At 44.3% G+C, this 25,842-nt stretch overlaps 2 protein-coding genes across 4 annotated transcripts in view; one reads left to right on the top strand and one right to left on the bottom strand.

The window, feature by feature from the left end:
* Positions 1-14,334, top strand: part of LOC142296145 (cystatin-C-like) — a 50,130-nt gene extending 35,796 nt beyond the window's left edge. For all 3 annotated transcript variants that reach the window (XM_075339411.1, XM_075339410.1, XM_075339409.1), the window contains exons 3-4: positions 6,670-6,774; positions 13,591-14,334. In XM_075339411.1, coding sequence (XP_075195526.1) covers positions 6,670-6,774; positions 13,591-13,671 — 186 coding nt within the window. In that variant the 3' untranslated portion in view covers positions 13,672-14,334. The remainder of the gene's footprint in view (positions 1-6,669; positions 6,775-13,590) is intronic.
* Positions 14,335-20,805: 6,471 nt separating this feature from the next.
* DSTN (destrin, actin depolymerizing factor) overlaps positions 20,806-25,842 on the bottom strand; it is an 89,130-nt gene continuing 84,093 nt past the window's right edge. Inside the window, exons 3-4 of the mRNA XM_075339408.1 lie at positions 23,994-24,070; positions 20,806-21,576 (exon numbers count right to left, since the gene is read on the bottom strand). Coding sequence (XP_075195523.1) covers positions 21,467-21,576; positions 23,994-24,070 — 187 coding nt within the window. The 3' untranslated portion in view covers positions 20,806-21,466. The remainder of the gene's footprint in view (positions 21,577-23,993; positions 24,071-25,842) is intronic.

Here is a 25,842-nt window from a genome sequence, read left to right as displayed (position 1 = left end):
CCCCGGGATCACCAACCCCTACCCACGGAGGGGCAACACAACAACTGGCTGCTCCACACCATCACTCCCGGGATCCCCAGCCAGAGCAGCGGTGGTGTACACTCAATCACCAGAACCGTTGGTGGCGTCACGGACAATAAACAATCCCCACACCCAAACCCCCCTTTCACTCACGGGTGAGGAGCGCCGCTAGAGTCCCCGGGATCCGGCCCATCGCTCGAGCCACCGAGCAGCAGCAGGCAGCAGCAGCCGCGGCAGCCGGACCCGAGCAGTGGGAGAGCGCGGCGTCCCCTCCTCCGCCCGCGACACACTATGCTATACAGGGGATGTGTACTACATGAGGATGCCTAATGCTATCTGGGTCTGCACTGTGCTATATAGGGGCTGTGTACTATGTGAAGGTGCTTAATATTATTTGGTCTGCTCTGTGCTATATAGGCACTGTGTACTACATGAGGGTGCCTAATGCTATATGGGTGTGCATTGTACTATATGGGGGGCTGCATAGTGCCATATGGGGGCTGCATAGTGCCATATGGGGGCTGCATAATGCCATATGGGGGCTGCATAATGCCATATGGGGGCTGCATAGTGCCATATGGGGGCTGCATAGTGCTACATGGGGGCTGCATAATACTATATGGAGGACTATGGGAGCTTCATAACACTATATGGAGGAATATGGGGGCTGCATAATACTATACCCCCAGAGTTATATGTCCTCTACACCCCAGAGCGGTATACCCCCAGAGCTGCATGTCACCCCCCCACCTCAGAGATGTTTGTCCCCCCCACCTCAGAGCCACTGCCCCCTCTAGAGCTGTATGCCCCCATTGCTACGTACCCCTTTCCTCAGTAATATGGATGTCCCCAGTAATGTGTATGTCCCCAGCCTCTCTTGTGATGTATATACAGCAGTGTTAGTGTTCTCTATGTGCGGCCATGTCTGTTAGTGACTGCCACCAATCAGCGTGGCACAGACACATGCCCAGGAGGAGCTGGATGACGGAGACAAGCGGGGAGGTGAATGAGGCTGTTGCCGGCTTCCCAATATTAAAAATATAGATAAAAATATAAAAATGTGTCTGTGTGTGCATGTGTGATGCGTATCTGTGTGTCATCTATGTATGTCGGTGCATATGACTGTGTCTAGATTTATGTCTGTTTATATGTGTTTTTGTGAATTTGTCTTTAAATATATACTGTATGTGTAGGTATGCCTGTATGTGTATGTATCTGAGCATGTCTATGTGTGGATGGGGCCTACTGAGACTCTTTCGCCCAGGACCTACAAAAACCTGGAGCCGACCCTGCGTGTACCAGTCATGTATTCTCCTGTACACTGTACAGGAGCGTACCTTTGGGGGGCATGCGGCATATCTGCCCCTGCACAGCAATCAGGGGAGCACCATTGGAAAATGTGAGGCAGCAGTATGGTGGGAGAAAATTGTAAGTGGACAGTATTGAGAAAGAACAGTGTGAGGGGCATAGAATGGAGACTGGGTAGTGCGGGAGGGGGATAAGCAGTATAGAGAAGGGGCAGTATGGTGGCCAGTGTGAGGCCACAGTATGCTGAGCTGGGGGAATGTGAGACTGAGGTGCAGTATAGAGAAGGAGCAGTATGGTGGCCAGTGTGAGGGCACAGTATGGAGGGCACAGTATGCTGCGGAGGGGAATGTAAGACTGAGGTGCAGTATGGTGACTGGATAGTGAAGGAGGTAGGCAGTATAGAGAAGGGGCAGCATGGTGGCCAGTGTGAGGGCACAGTATGGAGGGCACAGGATGCTGAGAAGGGGGAAAGTGAGACGGAGGTACAGTATAGTGACTGGATAATGAAGCAGGTAGGCAGCATAGAGAAGGGGCAGCATGGTGGCCAGTCTGAGGACACAGTATACTGAGGAGGGGGAATGTGAGACTGAGGTGCAGTGTAGAGAAGGAGCAGTATGGTGGCCAGTTTGAGGGCACAGTATGGAGGTCACAGTATGCTGAGGAGGGGAATGCAAGACTAAGGTGCAGTATAGTGACTGGATAGTGAAGGAGGTAGGCAGTATAGAGAAGGGGCAGCATGGGGGCCAGTGTGAGGGCACAGTATGGAGGGCACAGTATGCTGAGGAGGGGGAATGTGAGACTGAGGTGCAGTATTTATATCTAAATGCTACAGTTCGTGCTCTACTGTTATGGTTAAAATGTTAACGTTATTGGGCCCCCACCAGATTTTCTGCCCAGGGGCCCCCACCAACCTTAATCCGGCCCTGACTCCGACGATATATCGTTAGCGATGTCACACCGTGTAAAGCACCCTTTACTCTCAGCTTTTTCTGCAGCTGCAGTCAGTGGTTGGAATTTGACAATTATTTCCATTTTAGCCATGAATGACTAAAACATAGCCCTACCCTTTGCATTTTTTAAGTCACTTTTTTGTCTTGTGGTATTGGTTGTTGTTTTTACCACCAAAGTCTTCAAAATGGCACACACTGTTCATGAGTGTTTAAACACAATAAAAATTATCTTTATTTTTTGTTTTTAATCTTTTTTGAGAATTTTTAGCTCAAATGTCACATGATCTGCTGAATTGTTGCAAGATTTGCACTGAAGAAATTCAAAAGGATGTAAAGCACTTTGGTGATGGGGGTGAGGGGTAGACTAGAGCACATGTGTATTTTTGCCACTTTTTGAAAACTCAAAATTGATGAATGAGCAGCAAACATCTGGAAACCCCAGACCTCATCCAAACAAAATGCACATCAAACAAATACAGTGCTCAGCATAAATGAGTACACCCCTCTTGAAAAGTAAAATTTTAATCAATATCTCACTGAGCAGCAATTAAGAGTTAAACATAAGACAAAAATCATATCGATAGTGTCTGATACATACTCCCTGTGGATTGATCCATTATTGTATTTGGAGCTTTTTTGTCTCATTCTTAGGGGCACTTTGCACACTATGACATCGCAGGTGCGATGTCGGTGGGGTCATGTCGAAAGTGACACACTTCCGGCGTCGCTCTCGACATCGTAGTGTGTAAATCCTAGATGATACGATTAACGAGCGCAAAATCGCCGTAATCGTATCATCGGTGTAGTGTCTCGGAATTCCATAATGCCGCTGCTGCGACGGTACGATGTTGTTCCTTGCTCCTGCTGCAGCACACATCGCTGTGTGTGAAGTCGCAGGAGCGAGGAACATCTCCTACCTGCGTCACCGTGGCTCCCGAGGGCTATGCGGAAGGAAGGAGGTGGGCGGGATGTTTAAGTCCCGCTCTGCTCCGCCCCTCCGCTGCTATTTGCCGCCTGCTGTGTGATGTCGCAGTGACGCTGCATGACCCGCTCCCTTAATAAGGAGGCGGTTCGCCGGCCAGAGCGATGTCGCAGGGCAGGTGAGTGCATGTGAAGCTGCCGTAGCGATAATGTTCACTACGGCAGCTATCACTAGATATCGCAGCTGCGACGGGGGCGGGGACTATCGCGCTCGGCATCGGCTTGCGATGTCGTTGTGTGCAAAGTGCCCCACAGGCTGGAAACACATCTATGCGAGTAAAATCGGTCCGACTGGGCTGAAAAAAACTCGGCTGATTTTAGTTCACGTTAGGTGCGAGTGCAACGCAAGTGCGATGCTTTTTCTGAATAAATTAATGATTTTACTAGCGTGTGTAATGCGTGTGTAATGCGTATTTTTTACTATTTCATCTGCCATTCAGCTCTGCTACATGGCCGCTGACAGCAGACAGACAGCCATGTAGCAGAGCTGAATGGCAGATGACAGCAGACACAGACAGAGCCGCACGATCACAATGAACTCGGGTTAACTTCACCGGACTTCATTGTCATGCTGCGGCTCTGTCTGTGCCGCGTCCTGATTAGCGGTCACCAGTGAAGGACTCACCGGTGACCGCTAATCCCCTGAGTGTCTGAAGTTAGCAGCCCTCTCTCATACTCACCGATCCCCGGCACGGCGCTGCACGGCATTCACACTGCTGCGGCTGCTTTTACTATTTTGAAAAAGCCGGCCGCTCATTAAACAATCTCGTATTCCCTGCTTTACCCGCCCACCGGCGCCTATGATTGGTTGCAGTGAGACACGCCCCCACGCTGAGTGACAGGTGTCTCACTGCACCCAATCACAGCAGCCGGTGGGCGTGTCTATACTGTGCAGTGAAATAAATAATTAAATAATTAAAAAAAACGGCGTGCGGTGCCCCCCCAATTTCAATACCAGCCAGATAAAGCCATGCGGCTGAAGGCTAGTATTCTCAGGATGGGGAGCTCCACGTTATGGGGAGCCCCCCAGCCTAACAATATCAGCCAGCAGCCGCCCAGAATTGCCGCATACATTAGATGCGACAGTTCTGGGACTGTACCCGGCTCTTCCCGATTTGCCCTGGTGCGTTGGCAAATCGGGGTAATAAGGAGTTATTGGCAGCCCATAGCTGCCAATAACTCCTAGATTAATCATGTCAGGCGTCTGAGATACCTTCCATGATTAATCTTTAAGTTACAGTAAATAAACACACACACCCGAAAAAATCCTTTATTAGAAATAAAAAACACTAACGAATTCCCTGGTTCACCACTTTAATAAGCCCCAAAAAGTCCTCCATGTCCGGCGTAATCCAGGATGGTCCAGCGTCGCTTCCAGCTCTGCTGCATGGAGGTGACAGGAGCTGCAGAATACACCGCCGCTCCGGTCAGCTCCACGCAGCAACTGAGGTGAGTATCGTGATCAGCTGAGCTGTCACTGAGGTTACCTACTGTCACTGTTGGAGGATCCAGCGGTGGCCGCGGGTAACCTCAGTGACAGCTCAGCTGATCGCGATACTCACCTCAGTTGCTGCGTGGAGCTGACAGGAGCGGCGGTGTCTTCTGCAGCTCCTGCCACCTTCATGCAGCAGAGCTGGAAGCGACGCTGGAGGTCCGTGGATTACGCCGGACATGGAGGGCTTTTTGGGGCTTATTAAATTGTTGAACCAGGGAATTTGTTAGTGTTTTTTATTTCTAATAAAGGATTTTTTCGGGTGTGTGTGTTTTTTAACTGTAACTTACAGATTAATCATGGAAGGTATCTCATAGACGCCTGACATGATTAATCTAGGACTTATTGGCAGCTATGGGCTGCCAATAACTCCTTATTACCCCGATTTGCCAACGCACCAGGGCAAATCGGGAAGAGCCGGGTACAGTCCCAGAACTGTCGCATATAATGTATGCGGCAATTCTGGGCGGCTGCTGACTGATATTGTTAGGCTGGGGGCTACCCATAACGTGGAGCTCCCCATCCTGAGAATACCAGCCTTCAGCCGTATGGCTTTATCTGGCTGGTATTGAAATTGGGGGGGGACCGCACGCCGTTTTTTTAAATTATTTATTTATTTCCCTGCGCAGTATAGACACGCCCACCGGCTGCTGTGATTGGGTGCAGTGAGACACCTGTTACTCAGCGTGGGGGCGTGTCTCACTGCAACCAATCATAGGCGCCTGTGGGCGGGTAAAGCAGGGAATACGAGATTGTCTAACGAGCGGCCGGCTTTTTCAAAATAGTAAAAGCCGCCGCAGCAGTGTGAATGCCGTGCAGCGCCGCGCCGGGGATCGGGGAACGGTGAGTATGAGAGAGGAGGGGAAAATGACCGACAGACTGTGAGAGAGGGACAGAGATAGTGACGGACCGACAGAGAGAGAATAGAGACCGAGAGGGAGAGACCGACTGACAGAGAATAGTGATTGACAGACATTGTGAAACATCACTCGTTTCCAGTGTTTTAGGAAACATGCGAGAAATGTATTTAGAAAATCGGATGTCACTAGGATGGTGTGAGTGCCGTCCCATGACATCCGATTATTTACACGCTCCCATAGACTTGCATTGGAGAGACTCGCAGGTGAAACTTGCAAAAAAGCAGCATGCTGCGATTTTTTTTCTCGGTCCGATTTGGACTGAGAAAAAAATCGCAAATGCGAGCTGAATCATTCACTAACACGTGTCCGATTCCAATGCGAGATTTTCTCGCATTGCTCTACTGCGAGAAACTCGCAAGTGAGAAGCAGCCCTTAGTGTTCTTCAGTCTCTTATAAGTTTATGAGCCTATTCTAAATCTATATTATATACAGTGCTCAGCATAAATAAGTACACCTCACTGAACACAAGAACTATTTACAATATTTGACAAGACTGAGTTTCATTGAACATTTTTTTAACCCATAACATAAAGGTAAGGGTAATAATATAACTTTCCTTACAAAATTTTCAGCTTTACTCTGATAGTTGATGCAAGAGCACTGCATATAAAATAGATTTCAATCTAAAAAATAAAATAAGCCACTATTTTGCCCTGCCTGAAAAAAATGTAGGACGTATGTGATTTTTTTTTTTTTTTAAGTTGAAAAAATGTGTACAGGTTATTCTGACTGTAATTATCATGATTTTACAGTTCAGTGAATCTAGCTAATATTTTTATATCAGAATTGTGAACTCTAGAGATGTATCACCCATTGTCATTAATTTATTATGGTTTTCCAATGTGTCCATAAAAATGATGTCCAGTATTTTTTCATAAGCCACACAAATAAAATAAAAAGTCAAGGTGGAAACCCTGCATATGCAGCAACAGTATATATGTAATTACGTGTAAAGTATTGTCTTAATAATAAGCGTTTGTAATAATTTTTTATGTAGGTTGTTTCAGGAAATAACTACAAACTTAAATTCGAAATTGGGAGGACGTCATGCAGAAAAAATAATGACGATAACTGTGATTTAGCAAAATCAGAAGTGTCAGAGGTAAAATACCTGTGTTTTATTTTTTATTTTTTTTTTTTTAAATAGAGTCTAAATATTTGTAAGAATTCTTAGCCTATATATTAAATAAGAAATTACAGGTCCACTTTCCTGCCAGAAACCCACCATGATCCTCGCACTATCCATATCAATGTAAATAGTTCAATACAAATGTAGTGAACAGTAAAAATGGATATTAAACTGTATATTCCTGCTTTATTTTTTTTTCTTCCTCCTCTCTATTGTGGAGATAAAGGACACCAAAATTACTGACATGGTCATGTGAGCCAGACAAAATCACGCTCTGCCTCCCTCCCGGTACATCCTGTTAGTAATGTGCCAGGAGAGGAGGCGGACAGCAGCATCGGAGTGAGATGGGTTATGTAAGCAGCCTACAACCGAGAATAAATATTACTGTCTGAGAAAAACACACAATTCCTGACCGCATTGTCATTTAGTTTATGTAACAGAATTGCATTATTTTTAACAAAGCGCAGTAAATGCGTAATCATATACAGATTTATTCCAACATAAAGTTTCTTTCTTGCAGCTTTGACTTTTTCCATCTATATTTACCCTTTAGTGCATCCAGCTTGACATATCAGAATGTACAATCCTATTGTTGACTGCTAACATTACATTTCTCTGCACCACTTGCTTCTCCTCAGTGCTGCAGACACCCCTGAATTTTTTCATTTGTACTCCTGAATAGCAGTTCCTCTCTGAATTATCATCAAGCTAATCTAAGTGTACAAATCACCTTAAAAGAGCACCAATCAGCAAGATTTTCCTATATAACCTAAAGCCAGTTCTATACTGGTGCTATCAGGCTGATTCTGTACATACAGTGCCTACAAGTAGTCTTCAACCCCCTGCAGATTTAGCAGGTTTAAGCTGGGTTTACACACTGCAACATCTCAAACGACATCGCTGTAACGTCACCGGTTTTGTGACGCAATAGCGCTGTTGTTTGCGATGTTGCAGTGTGTGAAACCTATCAGCGACCCGGCCCCTGCTGTGAAGTTGTAATCGTTACAAATCGTTCAGGACCATTCCTAGGTCCTTTGTTTCCCGCTGTGCAGCATGAAGTTCCAGTGTGTGAAGACTTTGCAGCGACTTTGTTAGCAACTTCCCTTTCAAAAGGCTGCTTATCAACGTCCCCAACAACCAGCTAGGTCGCTCTGCAGGTCCGGATCGCTGTTGAGTTGTTGGCCAGGTTTGCCTGTTTGAACGCTCACCAGAGACTTAGGGAGGTCGCTATTGCGTCACCAAACCGGTGACGTTACAGCGATGTCCTTTGCGATGTTGCAGTGTGTAAACCCAGCTTTACACATTCAGAATTAACTTGGCATTGTGACATTTGGACTGTAGATCAGCCTAGAAGTGTGAAATGCACTGCAGCAAAAAAGAATGTTATTTCTTTTTTTTTTTTTTTTTTAAATTGTGAAACGTTTATTCAGAGGGTCATTTATTATTCAACCCCTCAAACCACCAGAATTCTGTTTGGTTCCCCTAAAGTATTAAGAAGTATTTCAGGCACAAAGAACAATGAGCTTCACATGTTTGGATTAATTATCTCTTTTTCCAGCCTTTTCTGACTAATTAAGACCCTCCCCAAACTTGTGAACAGCACTCATACATGGTCAACATGGGAAAGACAAAGGAGCATTCCAAGGCCATCAGAGACAAGATCGTGGAGGGTCACAAGGCTGGCAAGGGGTACAAAATCCTTTCCAAGGTGTTGGGCCTAACTGTCTCCACTGTTGGGAGCATCATCCGGAAGTGGAAGGCTTATGGAACTACTGTTAGCCTTCCACGGCCTGGACAGCCTTTGAAAGTTTCCTCCCGTGCCGAGGCTAGGCTTGTCCGAAGAGTCAAGGCTAACCCAAGGACAACAAGGAAGGAGCTCCGGGAAGATCTCATGGCAGTGGGGACATTGGTTTCAGTCAATACCATAAGTAACGTACTCCACCGCAATGGTCTCCGTTCCAGACGAGCCCGTAAGGTACCTTTACTTTCAAAGCGTCATGTCAAGGCTCATCTACAGTTTGCTCATGATCACTTGGAGGACTCCGAGACAGACTGGTTCAAGTTTCTCTGGTCTGATGAGACCAAGATCGAGATCTTTGGTGCCAACCACACACGAGACGTTTGGAGACTGGATGGCACTGCATACGACCCCAAGAATACCATCCCTACAGTCAAGCATGGTGGTGGTAGCATCATGCTGTGGGGCTGTTTCTCAGCCAAGGGGTCTGGCCATCTGGTCCGCATCCATGGGAAGATGGATAGCACGGCCTACCTGGAGATTTTGGCCAAGAACCTCCGCTCCTCCATCAAGGATCTTAAGATGGGTTGTCATTTCATCTTCCAACAAGACAACGACCCAAAGCACACAGCCAAGAAAACCAAAACCTGGTTCAAGAGGGAAAAAATCAAGGTGTTGCAGTGGCCTAGTCAGTCTCCTGACCTTAACCCAATTGAAAACTTGTGGAAGGAGCTCAAGATTAAAGTCCACATGAGACACCCAAAGAACCTAGATAACTTGGAGAAGATCTGCATGGAGGAGTGGGCCAAGATAACTCCAGAGACCTGTGCCGGCCTAATCAGGTCTTATAAAAGATGATTATTAGCTGTAATTGCAAACAAGGGTTATTCCACAAAATATTAAACCTAGGGGTTGAATAATAATTGACCCACACTTTTATGTTGAAAATTTATTAAAATTTAACTGAGCAACATAACTTGTTGGTTTGTAAGATTTATGCATCTGTTAATAAATCCTGCTCTTGTTTGAAGTTTGCAGGCTCTAACTTATTTGCATCTTATCAAACCTGCTAAATCTGCAGGGGGTTGAAGACTACTTGTAGGCACTGTACCTTTAGTGGTCAGCTAGGATGCATAGTTTCTGAAACACAAGCAAGTAAAGTTTGTAAAATGAACAACTTTTTGCATGGTAGTAGCAGCTGCCGGTCAGCTGATAGCTGGGGTGGGTATTCATAGTGATTCCCGCCCCCCTGCCTGTTTATCCTCCCATATCTGTTATTTATGGTAATTCTATTATAGAATCATTTTAATCGTTTTACTAAGAAGGATCTGTGCTGTTGTCATACCCATGTGACCAGAAGGTGCGGGGCCTCAGCCAACAGAAAAATAACGTTGCTTCCTGGTATCAGCTATGTTGGCTGAGACCTTCTGGTCACATGGGTATGATATCAGCACAGGTCCCTTCTTAGAAAAACGATTCTATAATAGAATTAACATAAATAATAGATAGTGAGGGGACGGACAGGCAGGGGGGCGGGAATCATTATCAAAACCAACCCCATCTATTGGCGGATCGGCAGCTGCTGTCATTGAAAAAGCTGCTAATTTTACAAACTTTACTTGTTTGTGTTTCAGAATCTATTCATCCTAGCTGAAAACTAAAGCAATGTATAGAATCAGCCTTATAGGGGGATGTCACATGACCGACCGACCACTGCTGCCAATCAGGAGCCACTAATCAGCTGAAGCCTTACCATTTCATCCAAATAAGGAGAAACTAGTCTGATGAAATCTGAAGGTTGCAGCCGATAATTGGCCTCTAATTGGCTTCAGCGATTATGTGATATCCCCATCTGACATTTATGCCAGGAGACCAGCAGAAAAAAATTAAGTGTGGAGAAATGTTTTTTTTTTTTTTTGCTTTTTTTAATTGGTCCATTAAGATTAACTTTTTTATTAGTGTGAAGCTCCTTTTTGAATTTACACTCAATTATTATCATGTCACTTTAGTATGTCAAGAAATAATAATTACTAGTGTATGTGACGCCCCTGGACTATCAGGTCACTATTTCTCTTAAGTGCAGTATCCAAATCCCTCATGGTTCTGGGTCCCCATCTTACAGTGCTGCCTCCAACAGCAAATCAAATCCTAGATACACCCTGCACCACACCCACCAGGCACACCAGTGGGTGGCTTGAGCAGAATAGGGTGGCCCACCTAGGGGTCAGGAAGGGGAGGTGAGGCGTGTTGAGTACTTGTTGAGTAGTTGTTGAGGAGTAGTGAAGTGGAGTAGTAAGGTGGAGGAGGTTGGGAGTAGTGGCTCCCAGGAGAAGCTGACTAGGTTGCAGATGGTGGTCTGGACCTAGAAGAGTCGGACCCCCGGTCACAGGAGATTGAGGCTAGGTGCCTGGGACCTGTCAAAGAGGACGGTCAGCAGCCTGGTCCTATCACCGGTCTGGGACTAAAGACATGGCGGGGTACACGGACCCTAGGTCGAGGAGAAGCTGCAGGCAACCCGGCAATTAGCCTGCGGAGAACGGAGCCTTTATGGACTGTTACCACTAGCTCCAGAATCGGGGCATTAGCGCAACGAGGAAGATAGGGCCTTCCATACAAGCAGCCCACTAAAATCCCGAGCGTGAGCCCTGAGAGCAGGCTCCCACACTTAGCCATGGTGGGGAGCAGGGCCCGCAAGTTCCAGACTACTGGGCCACTACGGTGAATTTAAACTTTGTGCCAGGAGGCAGGTCACGGATTACCAGGCAGCACTGCAGGGAACGGCACCCAGACAAGCTCTCCTTGGAGAGGCAGCGGCACCCAGAGACTTGGTTTACCTGGTTATTAGCGTCTGATTATTGACTGATTGAGTACCTGAGTGATTTCCCCTTCATGGCACCCAGTAGCACCATCCAGAGTCCCGGGGCCTACACCTACCCGTGGAGGGCAAGGACACCTTGCTGCCCCCTTCCATCACCCCAGGTACTCCCAACGGCAGTGGCAGTACTCCCAGTTACCGCACACCACGGGTGGCGTCACGAACTATAACTCCCCTGTAAATATCCCCCTTTTACTTTAGAGGGTGGCCCCTGAGCCCCCAGGTCCGGAGACCCTCGAGCCACGAATGGACACTACCCCCGGATCCACTGCTGGGGCAGCACATGTACACATACCGAGATACCACAAATACCAGTCATATGTAGTGTGGCTAGTGCTACATTAAAGGCAACATGTCAGGGGCAATATGCATCCAGAACCACAAGCAGTTATGGGTGCATATTGCTAATCCCTGCCTAACCGTCCCTGTATACACTAGCATAGATAAAGAGATCTTCAGAAAAAGTATTTCTAAAGATACTTTATGACATGCTAATGAGCGCAGGGATTAGTCGCAAGGGCATTAGTTCCTGCACTCATCCCGCCCTCTTAGCATGTTAGCACATCCACAGGGGCATGCTAACATGCTATTCAATGCCCCTTGCCTAGTGTCATCAGCGGTGACGCGCGTACTTGTGTCCATTATCATCAGAATGCCAGCTTTAGGGTTAGTGTGTATGATCAGAATGCCCGACACTTCCGATCATGCGCACTAGACCTCTTCGAAGCTGGAAAGCATACACCCGGCTTCATAGTGCACATGACCGGAAGTGCAGGGCATTCTGGTCATGCGCAATGACTGGCATTCTGAAGTCATGACTGGTACACACGTCACCGCTGATGACGCTGGGCAATGTGCATTGAATAGCATTTTAGCACACCACTGTGGGCTTGCTAACATGATGAGAGGGAGGAATGAGCACAGGAAGTAATGCCCTTGGACTAGTATCTGCGCTCATTAGCATATTTATAGAGGATCTTTAGAAATACTTTTTCTAAAGATCTCTTTATCAATGCTACTAAATGCAGAAACGGTTAGGCAGGGATAAGAAATAATGTATGCAAATTGCACCTGACAGGTTCCCTTTAATTCATACTAATCATAGCTATAACCCCCACTAATAATAAGCAAATATGTAGCAAAGAGCAATTGGGTTGTCATACTTAAACTAACTATAGGAATCAATAAGGGGATTTGCAATTAGAACCCTCAGAGAAGTTACACATAAAGCCAAAACATTAGGATAATGTTGCATAGCCATGGTGAGCCATAAAGGGCTAAGCCTGCTGTGATCACACTAAATGCGCCATTACATGCAACGACGTATCTAACGATATATACCGCCGGGGTCATAGATTTCGTGACGCACATCCAGCATTGTTAGCGATGTTGTGCGTGTGACACCAATGAGCGGCCGCTAACGATGGAAAATACTCACCAAATTGCCCATCGTTGACACGTCGTTCATTTTAAAAAAATCGTTGGTTGTTGAGGACGCAGGTTGTTCGTCGTTCCTGCGGCCGCACACATCGCTATGTGTGACACCGCAGGAACGAGGAACAACACCGTACCTACGGCCGCCCACAATGAGGAAGGTAGGAGGTGGGCGGGATATTCTGCCCGCTCATCTCCGCTTCTATTGGGCGGCCACTTAGTGATTCTGCTGTGACGTCGAACAAACCTCCCCCTTAGAAAGGAGGCAGTTCGGCCAGAGCGACGTCGCTAGACAGGTAAGTCCATGTGACGGGTCCTAACGATGTTGTGTGCCACAGGCAGCAATTTGCCCGTGACGCACAACCGACTGGCAAACCACCACATGCTAGCGATGTCACTGCGTGTAAAGCCCCCAAATATTTTCGATCAGCGCTCCATACAAAGTTGGTGGGTCATCTTTTTTCTTTTACCATGATAAGTTATAGGACTTCCACTAAGATGAATTAAGTTCTGACTATATGTTCCTGAAGTCAATATATCTCCATTCTTGTATATGATGAGCAACTGAAAGCAAAAAAGGGGCAAATCGTTGTTGAAATGGCAATTCACCCAATACTGACGCTTTATTCCAGAAGAATCTCGCTCATATTATAAAGTGAAGATAAAATAAGTTGATTCCCTCTATACTTTCTTCTTTTCGAGGTTGCATTTATCTAACATGGTTTGTTTTTTTGTTTTGTAGGGGAAGCCTTGCACGGGTACAGTTTTTAAAAGCCTTCCACCTGTCACATACAGTGTCAACGATTTCTCCTGTGACTCTTAATAACGCAATCCAGTGAGACCGGCTCCTCTGATGTCATCTCTTTCCTAATGCTCCGCAGAATAAATAAATCTTACACTACACTTTGGGTTTATGTTACTGAGGTTATTGTAAATGACTTGCATTTTTTCATTTCCTTTTATGTTCTCTTTTAATGATTATGTTATATGGTTTGGCTTCTATATTAAAATACTGAAATCAGAACTAGGAGGTATGTTTGCCCAGTAGACTAATAGATGTTACCAAATAACATGGGATGTGTGTGTGGTGTGTGGTGTGTGGTGTGTGTGTATGGTGTATGGTGTGTGTGTGTGTGTATGGTGTGTGTGTGTATGGTGTGTGTGTGTGTGTAGGTGTTTAGCTTGTTCTAGTTCTATGGGTTACTACTGTAGAAATGTACAAATAATGATGGAAAAAATGGCCACTTTTGAACTAGCATATTTACTGACGTGTTACACATTTTCATTGTAACACAAACTCAAAATGAAATCTTTATTCATATTTGTCTACATCTTTCGACCATTGTCGTTAATGCTCATGTGTAGATTATAAGTATTTTTTATCTTCTGTATGGTCATATCCATTGTAAAATACAACTAAACATGGACATAGTATACTGTAATGTTTTGTTAAACTAGTCTAGATTAAATATTATCAACAATTGAATACTCCATAATTTTGTGAGAGCATACAGTACAATAGAAATAAAGTCCCCTATGAAACAATATACCTACATAAGACCTATGATACTGGGTTATGAACAAGGTGACATTCAAAATTGGAATTATATAACAACTTTATTAAAGCACACATAAGAGTACAGCAATACAGAGTATTGACCCCATTAAAAATATAAGAATGAAGAAACGTATGGCAGTGGGGTCATGATAAAGTAATAGCTCATAAAGATATACAAATAAATACCAATAGATATTACACACAGCTGGAAAGCACAGTCATTTTATACAATCATAGATGACCTCCTCAACTATCGATAGAAATTCCGGAACATATAAAGTGGAATCCTGTGCATACAATACTGTATAAAGTGCAAGTGCAAATAATCCTTATCACATAAGGTAAATCAACAAGGACAACAAATACTCATAGCTTCCATATACTCCCTATATTGTGTATTGTGCATGAATGAATCATGGGATAATACCCAAAAACAGTTGCAATGGGAGACACCAGAGATTACTGCCCTGCAGCTCAACGCACGTTTCTCTTACAGCTTCATCAGGATGATTGTATTACATGACTGTGCTTTCAGCTGTGTGTAATATCTATTGGTATTTATTTGTATATCTTTATGAGATATTACTTTATAATGACCACACTGCCCTGCATTAGCTCATTCTTATCATATTTGTTATGGGGTTGTTACCCTCTGTATTGTTGTGCTCTCATGTTTGCTCTAATAAAGTTATTAAAAAATTCCAATTCTTGGATGATACTTTGTTAATAACATAGTACCATAGGTCTTATGTAGGTATATTCTAGAGAAAAGCCTGGAAAACAAGAGAATTTAGATAATGGACATTATGTGATGTATTGAGATGGGCAGACCTGCAGATTTTTGGGATCGGCGGGCCCAACCGGATTTTTAAACAAAAAATGGTTTGGAACTGGAATTAATCCCAAATATCTGCCCAGACACCGATCCTCGTATAAGTCTATGGGGACTCAAATATTGTACTTTAAAATGGGGGTAGAAAGTGCTAGGGGGATTAGAACAGGAGCATTACACTTACCTACTCTCCTGCGTGGTTATAATACTACATTGGGGCTGCTTATTACCCTCACATACTGTATATTCACTGCTTCCCTCATCCACTTTCAGTCCTGGTGTCTCTGATTGGTTGAAGTCAGATTGCGAATACCAGCCCTTAATCATGGAATCAAAATTGGGGTGGGCTGCACGCCATTTTTTTAAATTATTTATTAAAATATTTTTTTTAAAAAAGCTGCATGGGCTTCCTCTTATTTTGTTAAACAGCCAAGGTAAACCCACAGCTGGGGGCTGCAGCCTGTAGCCGTATGCTTTAGCTGTGTCGGGTATCACAATATAATGGGACCCCACAACAATTTTTTTATTTATTTATCTATTTCTTGTTACACCACTATAGAGATGCAGACATAGTCTGTGATTGGAAGCATCAGACGCATTGTCACACAGGATGGGGGTGCGGTCTGACTGCTCCTGCTTTATTCCCTATTTTCTTTCTTTTTCCTTTATTTATTTTTTTTTATTATCCAGGTGGTGGAATCCAGAGAGTTACACAGAGTTCCCTAAGAACTCCGTGTCTGGGGCCAGTGCACAGATACTAGGTATCCCTACGGATTCCGAATTTTACGGTCCAGCTTCACCCATCACTAGTCAGGTACAAAATCATATTGTGTGGTTTGGACTGTATATAAAATATATAACTAGAAATGATAGGAATATTTCCTTAGGAGATGAATAGATATTACTAGAGATGAGTGAACTTGAACGGTAAAGTTTGTGGCTCGTATGGGTCAGCGGTAGTCCGTGACTCAAACCAAACACGGGCTTTTAAAATTAAGTCTGTGTCCTAGTTTGGGTGCTGTTTCTATGTCCTATGTTGAAAGGTTGCGGAGTGGAGACAGAAAGAGGGAATTAATTATTACAACAAGAAGTTCGGGTCCCCATTGACTTCTATGGGATTCGGATTTTGGGGTCAAGTCCAGCTGAACCTGGCAAACCAGAACATCCACAGGTCCGCTAATCTTCGGACATTACTAAGCAATCTGACATGTCTGTTTTTGGCTCAGTCTACTTGTGTTTTAGGATATTTTTATTTCCATTGAACTATTAGGATTAACACAGCAACACATTTGTAGTATAAGAGAAATCAAAAATGCAATATTTTATTGTCTTTTATTCTACTTACAATTTTTCATCTTTTGACCACTGTCAGTAATGTACACACTCATATGTAGGCTGTAAATGGTAATATTTTGCATTATAAATATAACAAATTAGAATAAATACTGGCTAGTTAAACTGTTCCTCTAGGAAAGACTCATGAAAATGTATCAAGCTAGAATATTCCGACAGTGGACATTGTGAAAAGTACAAACTCATATCAAAGATCAATATGCACCCACATCCAATAGCTACACTATTTCTCATTTTTACCTACTTTGGCGTACATTAATTCAAGTGTTAATAGCTTTTCAGACTGTCTATACTACAAGCCATCTACAGATTTTTGCAAATTGATCATGTAATAGGGTATGTTCAAGTTGTCTCTGGAGCAGCTCGGAACTATGCAGTATTCTTTCTTATTGGCTTCTTGGAGGTGGGTGCATCTTCTTGAGTGACAGTTTTGGTCAGGAGCTCAGTCCAGCTATAACACATTAGCAATCTTTCAGTGTTTGTTCTGAGTCTACACTGATATTACTATATTTAGATATACAATTAACAGGGTCGGTGAACAAGCACCTGCCTCAGGAACATGAGAGCCATGATTATGGAGAACGGCTGTGGAAGCTGCTGATGGTTAGAGCCTGCAGATTGTGATTCTACAGGACTGATAGCTGCTCAAGTCCCTACTCCTCCATCTTGGCTTTTGAGCTGCTAGGGCTTGTTCGCATGTAAATGCTGAAATTTCTGCAGCAATTTGACAGCACACGTGCGCTTCAAATCGCTGCAGAAACACTGCGGAATGGATGCAGTGTTTCAGCAGATTACATGCGCTCTGGATGCTGGCTCTCCATAGACAGAGTGGGAGCTGCATCCAAACTTCATGAATTAATTAACATGCTGCATTTTTGAACGCACGGATTTGGGTCAAAATTTTAGCATCCAAATCGCGGTGTTCAAAAAAGCAATGTGCGCACGGATCTTGCACAATCTACATAGATTGTGCTGGGACGCAGGACGCATGCATTTACGCTGCAGTGCTAAACACAGCGTAAATGTATGATATTACGAAACGTGCGCACGAGCGCTTAAATGCTGTATAGAAATCAATAGGCTGGAGAGAGCTGTCTGAGGTGGAAGAATTTGACTCCTCTCCTAGAATGTTACTACTGATCACTTGAGCAGGCTCTAGTGGCCTAGCACCTTAGAAGGAAGCTGTACACTATGTAGGCAGTGATGTGCGAGCATTACCATGCTTGGGTGCTTGGTACTCATAACAAGCACTTGATGCTCGGATGGGCGCGATTCAAATACTCAAGTGTAACTGTGACGCCCCTGGACTATCAGGTCGTCACAGGGCATTGTACAATCTGCCCTCCCGTGCAATATCCACATTTTTCTTGGTTATGGGTCCCCAACTATATGGCGTTGCCTACATCAGCTGATTAAAATCCTAGGTACACTCTGCACCACACCCACCAAACACGCCAGTGGACGGCCTGAGTGAAATAAGGTCGCCCACTTGGGGGGTTGGTTAGGGGAGGTCAGGAGTGTTAGGAGTAGAGTAGTGAAGTGTTGGAAGTGAAAGAGAAAGGTCAGGCTCTCTCTTTCACTTCCAACACTTCACTACTCTACTCCGTGGAAACATCTAGGTAGCAGACGGTGGTCTGGACCAAGTAGGAGCTGGACCCCCCGCTCGCAAGGGATCATAAGAAAGGGCACGGAACTGTCGAGGTGGACAGCCGGCGGCCTTGTACCATCACCGGGCTGGGACCAGGGCACGACTGAGTATGTGGACCCTAGGTCAGGGAGTAGCTTCAGGCAACCTGACAATTTAACCGACGAGAATGGAGCCTTCAAGATCCGCTCTCCACCCACTCCAAAATCGGGGTACTAGCGCAACGAGGGGGATAGGACTTTCCACTAAAACGGTCCAGAAAATCCCAAGCGTGAACCCTGAGAGCAAGCTCCCACAGTTCTACTGGGGAGCGGGACCCGACTAGTTCCATACTACTGGGACCAACAGAGAAGTGAACTTAGTGCCAGGAGGAAGGTCACGGATCACCAGGCAGCACCATTGGGGACGGGACCCGAACTAGCTCCCCTCAGCAGCAGCGGTGTCCAGAACTTTGGTTTATCCAGTTGTCAGTGTCAGTTCACTGGACGGAGTGAGTACGGAAGTGACCCCTTCGCACCCAATGGCACTCCCCAGACACCACCACTGAGTCCCGGGGCATCCTCCCTACCCGTGGAGGGTTCTAACACCTGGCTGCCCCACTCCATCGCCCCCGGTTACTCCCAATTGCAGCGGTGGTACTCCACATTACCACATACCATGGGTGGCGTCACAAACTCTAAACACAATCCTCTGTAAATACCCCCTTCATTTGAGTGGCCACACAACCCCCGGGTCCGGACACCCCTCGAGCCACCGCGGATCCGGATCCGAGCAGCCGGCTGCTGACACGGGGGCGGCACATAACTCAATGGGGAACTCATTTTTTACTGGGGATTTCAATGGTGTAACTCAATGGGTAGCGTTTTTCCAGAAGATTTCCTGGAAAATGCTCAAGTTCTCCATTGACTTCCATTATGCTCAGGTACTCGAGTTGCGCCAATCCAAGCATTAACTGCTTGTTATGAGACCTGAGCACGGTATTGCTCGCTCATCACTATATATAAGATAAAAGCTCTCTCTACAATAGAATGAAAGCAGGTACAAAAAGCAAGTCAGTTGAAAACTTGCTTATTTTCAATGCTGTCTAATTAAAGCAATTTAATAACAAGAAAATGACTATTTAACGCTTAATAAAATAATGGATTAATTAGTGTGAATATTCAGGTTTTCTTCTTTAGTAAAAGGCAGTTTAAGAAAATCCTTCATTATAGTGTCCCTTTTTTGCAGTCAAAATTAGATAACCCAAAAACATACTGTACGTTTGAAGGTGAATACTTGGCTTAGATAGAAGAGCAGTGCATATAGAGCATGAAGGTAAAGATTGCTAGTTATCTGCTTGGAATCTAGAAGTTGAGTCTATCCCAGATGTATGGTGTTGGAGCATTAACCCTCTATATAACCAACGTTGCAGTTAATGACCAGACATAAGGTGTACAAGAAAAATGAAGCAGAGAGGTTCCCGTCATCGATGCTCATTTCTTAGTTGCCCATTACAGATGGTGATTCTTAATCATTCTTGATATAGTATTACTATACAATTTTATACATTCGTATATGTAGCTCCACTTTTCCATCATTACCATATGAATTAAATTTGCATCCATTATTTACTTGTATTACTGTCAATTGTAAAATATAAAAATCTGTAAGATTTATAGGAAAGTATTTGAACCAGCCTATACATAAAGCCTAATGTGGACCTAAACTCTAGAATATTTTATCTATGGACTGAACATTTTGATACATTCACTGTCTGCCTGTGATATGTATGTCCACAGCACATGCATAGATAATCACTATATGGCTATATGGCTATGCATGTATAAACTAATCTTGGGATCTCATGCTACGGATCAAATATGAATGGGATTTATATATTACGAACTTGCAATAGCTTTTCATTAATCAAATAAAGGTCATGTTTCATGTCAGTTTTCTTTAAAAATAGTCTATCAGTAGAACATAACTCTTAAAGGAGTTGTCCACTACTTGGACAACCCCTTCTCAATTACCACGTTTGCCCCCATTAAAGAAAAAATGCTTATACCCACCTCTGGTGCCGCATCATTCCATCGGTATCGGCACTTGCTCTCTTTTTGACATTGAGCACAGGGCTCACGTGATGTAACAATCAGCTTTACTCGACCTGATTTTGGAAGAATTGAACATCAGGAGGAAGTCAGAGCTGTGACTCGCTGCTCACTTCCTATTGATGTTTCATATGTCTGAAGGCGGCGACAGTAAACTCGTGCTGATTGGGGATGGAGGGCTCTCGTGATGTAATATGTCACGCAAACTCTGGGAGAGCAAGTACCGACACTGCTGGAAGAACGCCGGCACCAAAGGTGAATATAAAGGGCGCTTTACACGCTGCGACATCGCTAGCGATGTCGCTAGCGATCGCACCCACCCCCGTCGTTTGTGCGTCACGGGTAAATCGCTGCCTGTGGCGAACAATATCGGAGGTACGCGTCATACGTACTTACCTGCCTAACTACGTCACTGTGGGTGGCGAACAACCTCTTTTCTAAGGGGCGGTTCGTGCGGCGTCACAGCGACGTCACACAGCAGGCAGCCAGTAGAAGCGGAGAAGCGGAGAGGACCTTGTTGCCGGAGGACGCAGATACGCTGTTGTTCATCATTCCCGGGGTGTCACACGTAGCGATGTGTGCTGCCTCAGGAACGACGAACAACCTACGTCCAAAATGAGCAACGATATTTGGGAAATGAACGATGTGTCAAGGATCTACGATTTGGTGAGTATTTCTGATCGTTAGCGGTCGCTCATAGGTGTCACACGCAACAACGTCGCTAACGAGGCCGGATGTGCGTCACGAATTCCGTGACCCCAACGATATCCCGTTAGCGATGTCGTTGCATGTAACGGGGCCTTTAGTGTTGTTATTTTAATGGAGGCAAACGTGGTGATTAAGAAGGGGGTTGTACAAATAGGGGACAGCCCCTTTAAAACCAAGCTTAAAAGGGTTGTCCCAAGAATACACTTTATTTTAATCAAAAGAGTTTGAAATAAAAATAGAAAAAACTATTGCAGATTCCCCGGGGAAACTCTCAAAATATTGTCGTGGAATGGCCTTTAATCCATTAAGGAGACAAACGTATTCTAATATTGATTGAAAAAAAATAAACCAAAACTTGAGACATTTATTTATTTTTTCTTAAAGGGGTTTAGATCCACTGTAGGCAGTGAGTGTGTTACTGGCACTAAATATCTATAAATGATGTCCCTCCAAAGATTTAATTTTGCCACTTGTGAGTTTCTGCGCCAGCTGATCAACAGTAAGGTCATCCTGACAGTGAAGTTCCCACTGTTTATTGACTCCTAAAAAATAAGAAAAGAAGAAAAAGATGTCATTACTATGCAATAATTAGTTATGTTTAACCCATTATTGACCAGGTAATTTCCTATTTTTCCGTTTCCTGTTTTTTCCTCACTTTTATTCCAAGAGCCATAACTTTTTAATTTTGGGGGGCTTGTTTTATTGCGGGATGAGTTGTACTTTTGAATGACACCATTCATTATTTTATCATGTGTTGAACTGGAAAGTGGGAAAAAAATTCCAAGTGTGGCAAAATAGTGATGAAAGAGCAATTCAATTATAGCTTTTTTTAATTTCATTTACAGTGTTCAATTTATGGTAAATATTTTGTGGCAGTATGATTCAGTACAATTATGAGGATACCAGAAGTTTTTGTTTCATTTTAGTAATGAAAAAAAAAATCCAGAACCTTGTAAAAAATAAAAAAAATAACTTGTGTCCGCTCCCATATTATAAGAAATGTAATGTTTTAAATTTTCAGACTATAGAACTTTGTGAGAGCTTGTTTTCGCATTCTGAGCTAATATTTTTATTATCATTTTGGGGTAGATACAATGTTTTAATCTCTTATTATTTTTTATGTTGTTGCTGCAGCAGACGACAGCAATTTTGGAGTTTTGATTTTTTATTATTCTTACACCATTTACTGATCATATTATTTTATTCATATTTTGATAGATCTGCCTTTTACAAACTTAGCAATACCAAATATGCGTATGTTTTCATTTAGAAATAAAGAGGGAGGTGATTTGAATTTTTTTTCCATTTTTTTTTCTTCACTTTTTATTTTTTTTTTGGCTTTTCACTGTATTTACTTGTTGATCTCCTAAGGAGACTTAAGCGGGCTTTACACGTTGCAGTCTTGTTAGCGAGATTGCAAGCGATCGTACCCGCCCCAGTCGGTTATGCTACACGGGCAAATCGCTGCCCGTCGCGCACAACCTTGCTTACCCCATCACACGCACTTACCTGTCCTGCGACATTGCTCTGGCCGGCGATCCGCCTCCTTTCTAGGGGGGCGGGTCGTGCGGCATCACAGCGACGTCACACGGCAGCCATCCAATAGAAGCGGAGGGTCGGAGATGAGCGGGACGTAAACATCCTGCCCACCTCCTTCCTTCCGCGTTGGCGGTGGAGGCAGGTAAGGAGGTGTTCCTCACTCCTGCGGTGTCACACACAGCGATGTGTGCTGCCGCAGGAACGAAGCACAACATCGCTAATTAGAAGAGAACGATTTTTTGTTTTAGGACGACCTCTCCTCGGCAAACGATTTTGGCCGCTTTTGCGATCGTTTTAGGTCGCATATAGGTGTTACACACTGCGATATCGTTAATGTGCACAAACAATGTGACCCCGACGATAAATCATTAACGATATCATAGCGCGTAAAGCCCGCTTTAAACTTGCAATCATCAAATCGCATGTGCTATATACAGCAATGTCACAGTATTGCTGTATAAAGCAAAAATAACTGTCACCTTTGAACGCCAGCAACGGGCTGACTTTCACAGGAGTACCATTATGACAGACACAGGGGTCTTCAGGAGAACCCCAGCCATCATGGTAACCCATCATCACCTACGATCATGTCACAGGTGGACCGATACCATCATCCCCTACGATCATGTCACAGGTAGACCGATGGTCAAACAGAATGCTGTCCACCCACCTTCACGCTGTAAATGCCGCTGTCACAGATCAACAGCAGCATTTAACAGTTAACAGCTGTGGGAGGAACAAAGCTCTGCCTGCGGCTGTTAAAGAAAGATGATGGCTGAATATCACAGACATCATCTGCTGGGACAGATGTGGGTTCAGCTTACAAGCCTGTATCTACGTCCAGGAGCCACCATACAGTACTAGCGATGGGTGAATAGTAACTATTCGTGTTTGCATAATGCTTACCGAATACTGAGTACTATTCCAGTATTTGTCACGACAAGAAAAATGCTTGGGTTTTCCATTAACTTGCATTAGGTTTGTTATTTGTGATGAATACCAGAATAGTGATTTGTTACGAATAATCTAAACACGAATAGTTACTACTCACCCATCACTAATATTCAGTATGTCATATAGTGGTAAGGGGTTAATCCATCAATTCTGAATTTGTTAAAGACTTAAAGTTAAAGTAAACTTTCAAATTCTTTTATGTTAATTCACATAAACACTACTACATCATGCGTCTCCTGCACCGTGCCATCAGCAGTAACTCCTTCGGCATGGTTGTACCCAGCACTGGTGACCAGACAGCAGACAAGACACCAGCACTGGCTAATAAAAAATCATCCTTGCAGAGTCATATGCAGACCACCCATTCATTTTAAGACATTCATCAGTCTGCAGTGTAATTTATATATTTTAGTAAAGAGCATTTTCATTTCATATAGAACTATTAACCCATTGATTATGGGCATACCTGAAAATGCTTGCTTTAAGTAGGGTTTTGAGCTTGCAAACAATAGCTTTTCTTTGATAGGTGCATCCTCTGGAGCCCTTTTTGAAAGAAAATATAACATGTTTAGCATTTATACCTAAAATAAAATTCATAAAGTAAAATGTAAGACATTGCAGAACTAGATCAATGGTTTCCACATCCATCCTTAAGGAACCCAATACAGACCATGATGTTTTCAGAATTTCACGTAGACCCAATATGCAAAACCTACAACTCTGGGGAGAGAGGTAGCTATGTGGGATGCTAGTCATTACTTACAGATAGTATAGACAGAAGGGTAATCAGACAAGCGCCGGGGTAAGGAAACAGGAGGATACGACAGGACACAAGGCCTAGTAAGCAGTAACGTAGTCAAGCCACAGGCTGAGGGTCAGAATTCCAGGAGAGTACATATTAGATTCAGGGAGTAGACAGAGACGTGATCAGGTAACGGTCCGAGGTCAGAAGTCAGGAGGTAATGACAAGAGCAGTGAGGGAGCACACAGGAGTCAAACAACAGCCCGGGGTCAAGAAACTTAGATCAGAACACAAGCACAAACACGAGCCAAAGAGCACAACTGCAGAACCAGAGAGTACGACTGGCGAGGTTCTGGGAGATCATGGCCAGAATTGAAACAGAGCAATTACCAGGAAGCTGGAACACCTGAGTAAAATCACCTCCCATAAACTGCATGGAATCCTGCACTGTCAAATAGAGATGAGCGATGTTCGAGGTTCGCCAATTTCATGTTCAAGTGATTTTGGGGGGTGTTTGAGTCGTTCGACGAACTCGAGCCTTTTGCTAAAAGCTCGACAGTTCAAGTAACGTTCAAGAATGGTTCGATCAACAAAAAGCCTAGCTAGTTACTAGCTGGCTTTTCACTGTAATAGTGTGAGTCACTGTGAATCACGTTATTATCAAAATTCAGTGCATAGTGTGCGGGGGGACGGGGTTTAGATCAGTGCTGCAGCTGAGTGCTGAGAGAATGCCGATCACCATTTTTTTTCCCCTAACCGCACATACAGTTGGGCGGGCCAGGCTGTCAGCATATCACAGAGACACACACTGCAAAGTGGATTTTTGCCAGACAAGCAAGGGCATGTGTCTGGCTACCTCATCTCAGGCAATTCCTTGCTGCATTTTTTCATTGACAGGGATAGAAAGTGAGGCTTCCTTTGCTGTCCTGCTACCTACAGCACCCGTGCATTCTACCCACCTGCCCATTTTTACCACGCTATTTTATTTCCCCAAAGAGCTGACACTTTTGTGGCATCCTAAACGTGTCTGGAATACTAGTGTTCCTTTGCTGTCCACTAACCCACAGCACCCGTGCATTCTACCCACCTGCCCAGTTTTTGCTACGCAATTCTAATTGCAAACTGTGCTGCCACTGTAAGGTAGTATCCCAGACAATTTTAGTATGCCCCTAACAGTGGCAGCACTGTTTGCAATTAAAATTGCGTAGCAAAAATGGACAGTTGTGTAGCATGCACAGGTGCTGTACCGTGATTGGCAGCAAAGGAACACTTAGGTAGTATCCCAGATAATTTTAGTATGCCCCTAAGTGTTCCTTTGCTGCCAATCACGGTACAGCACCTGTGCATGCTACACACCTGTCCATTTTTGCTACGCAATTTAATTGCAAACTGTGCTGCCACTGTTAGGGGCATACTAAAATTGACTGGGATAGTCATTGTTGGTTCTTCAGCTGTCAATAAAGCTAGACCACCTTTGCATTGCACACACCTGTCCATTTTTGCTACGCAATTCTAATTGCAAACTGTGCTGCCACTGTTAGGGGCATACTAAAATTGTCTGGGATAGTTAGTG

Source organism: Anomaloglossus baeobatrachus, chromosome 3 (assembly GCF_048569485.1).
Source record: "Anomaloglossus baeobatrachus isolate aAnoBae1 chromosome 3, aAnoBae1.hap1, whole genome shotgun sequence".
NCBI lineage: Eukaryota > Metazoa > Chordata > Amphibia > Anura > Aromobatidae > Anomaloglossus > Anomaloglossus baeobatrachus.
This window is presented reverse-complemented; position numbering and strand designations above follow the sequence as displayed.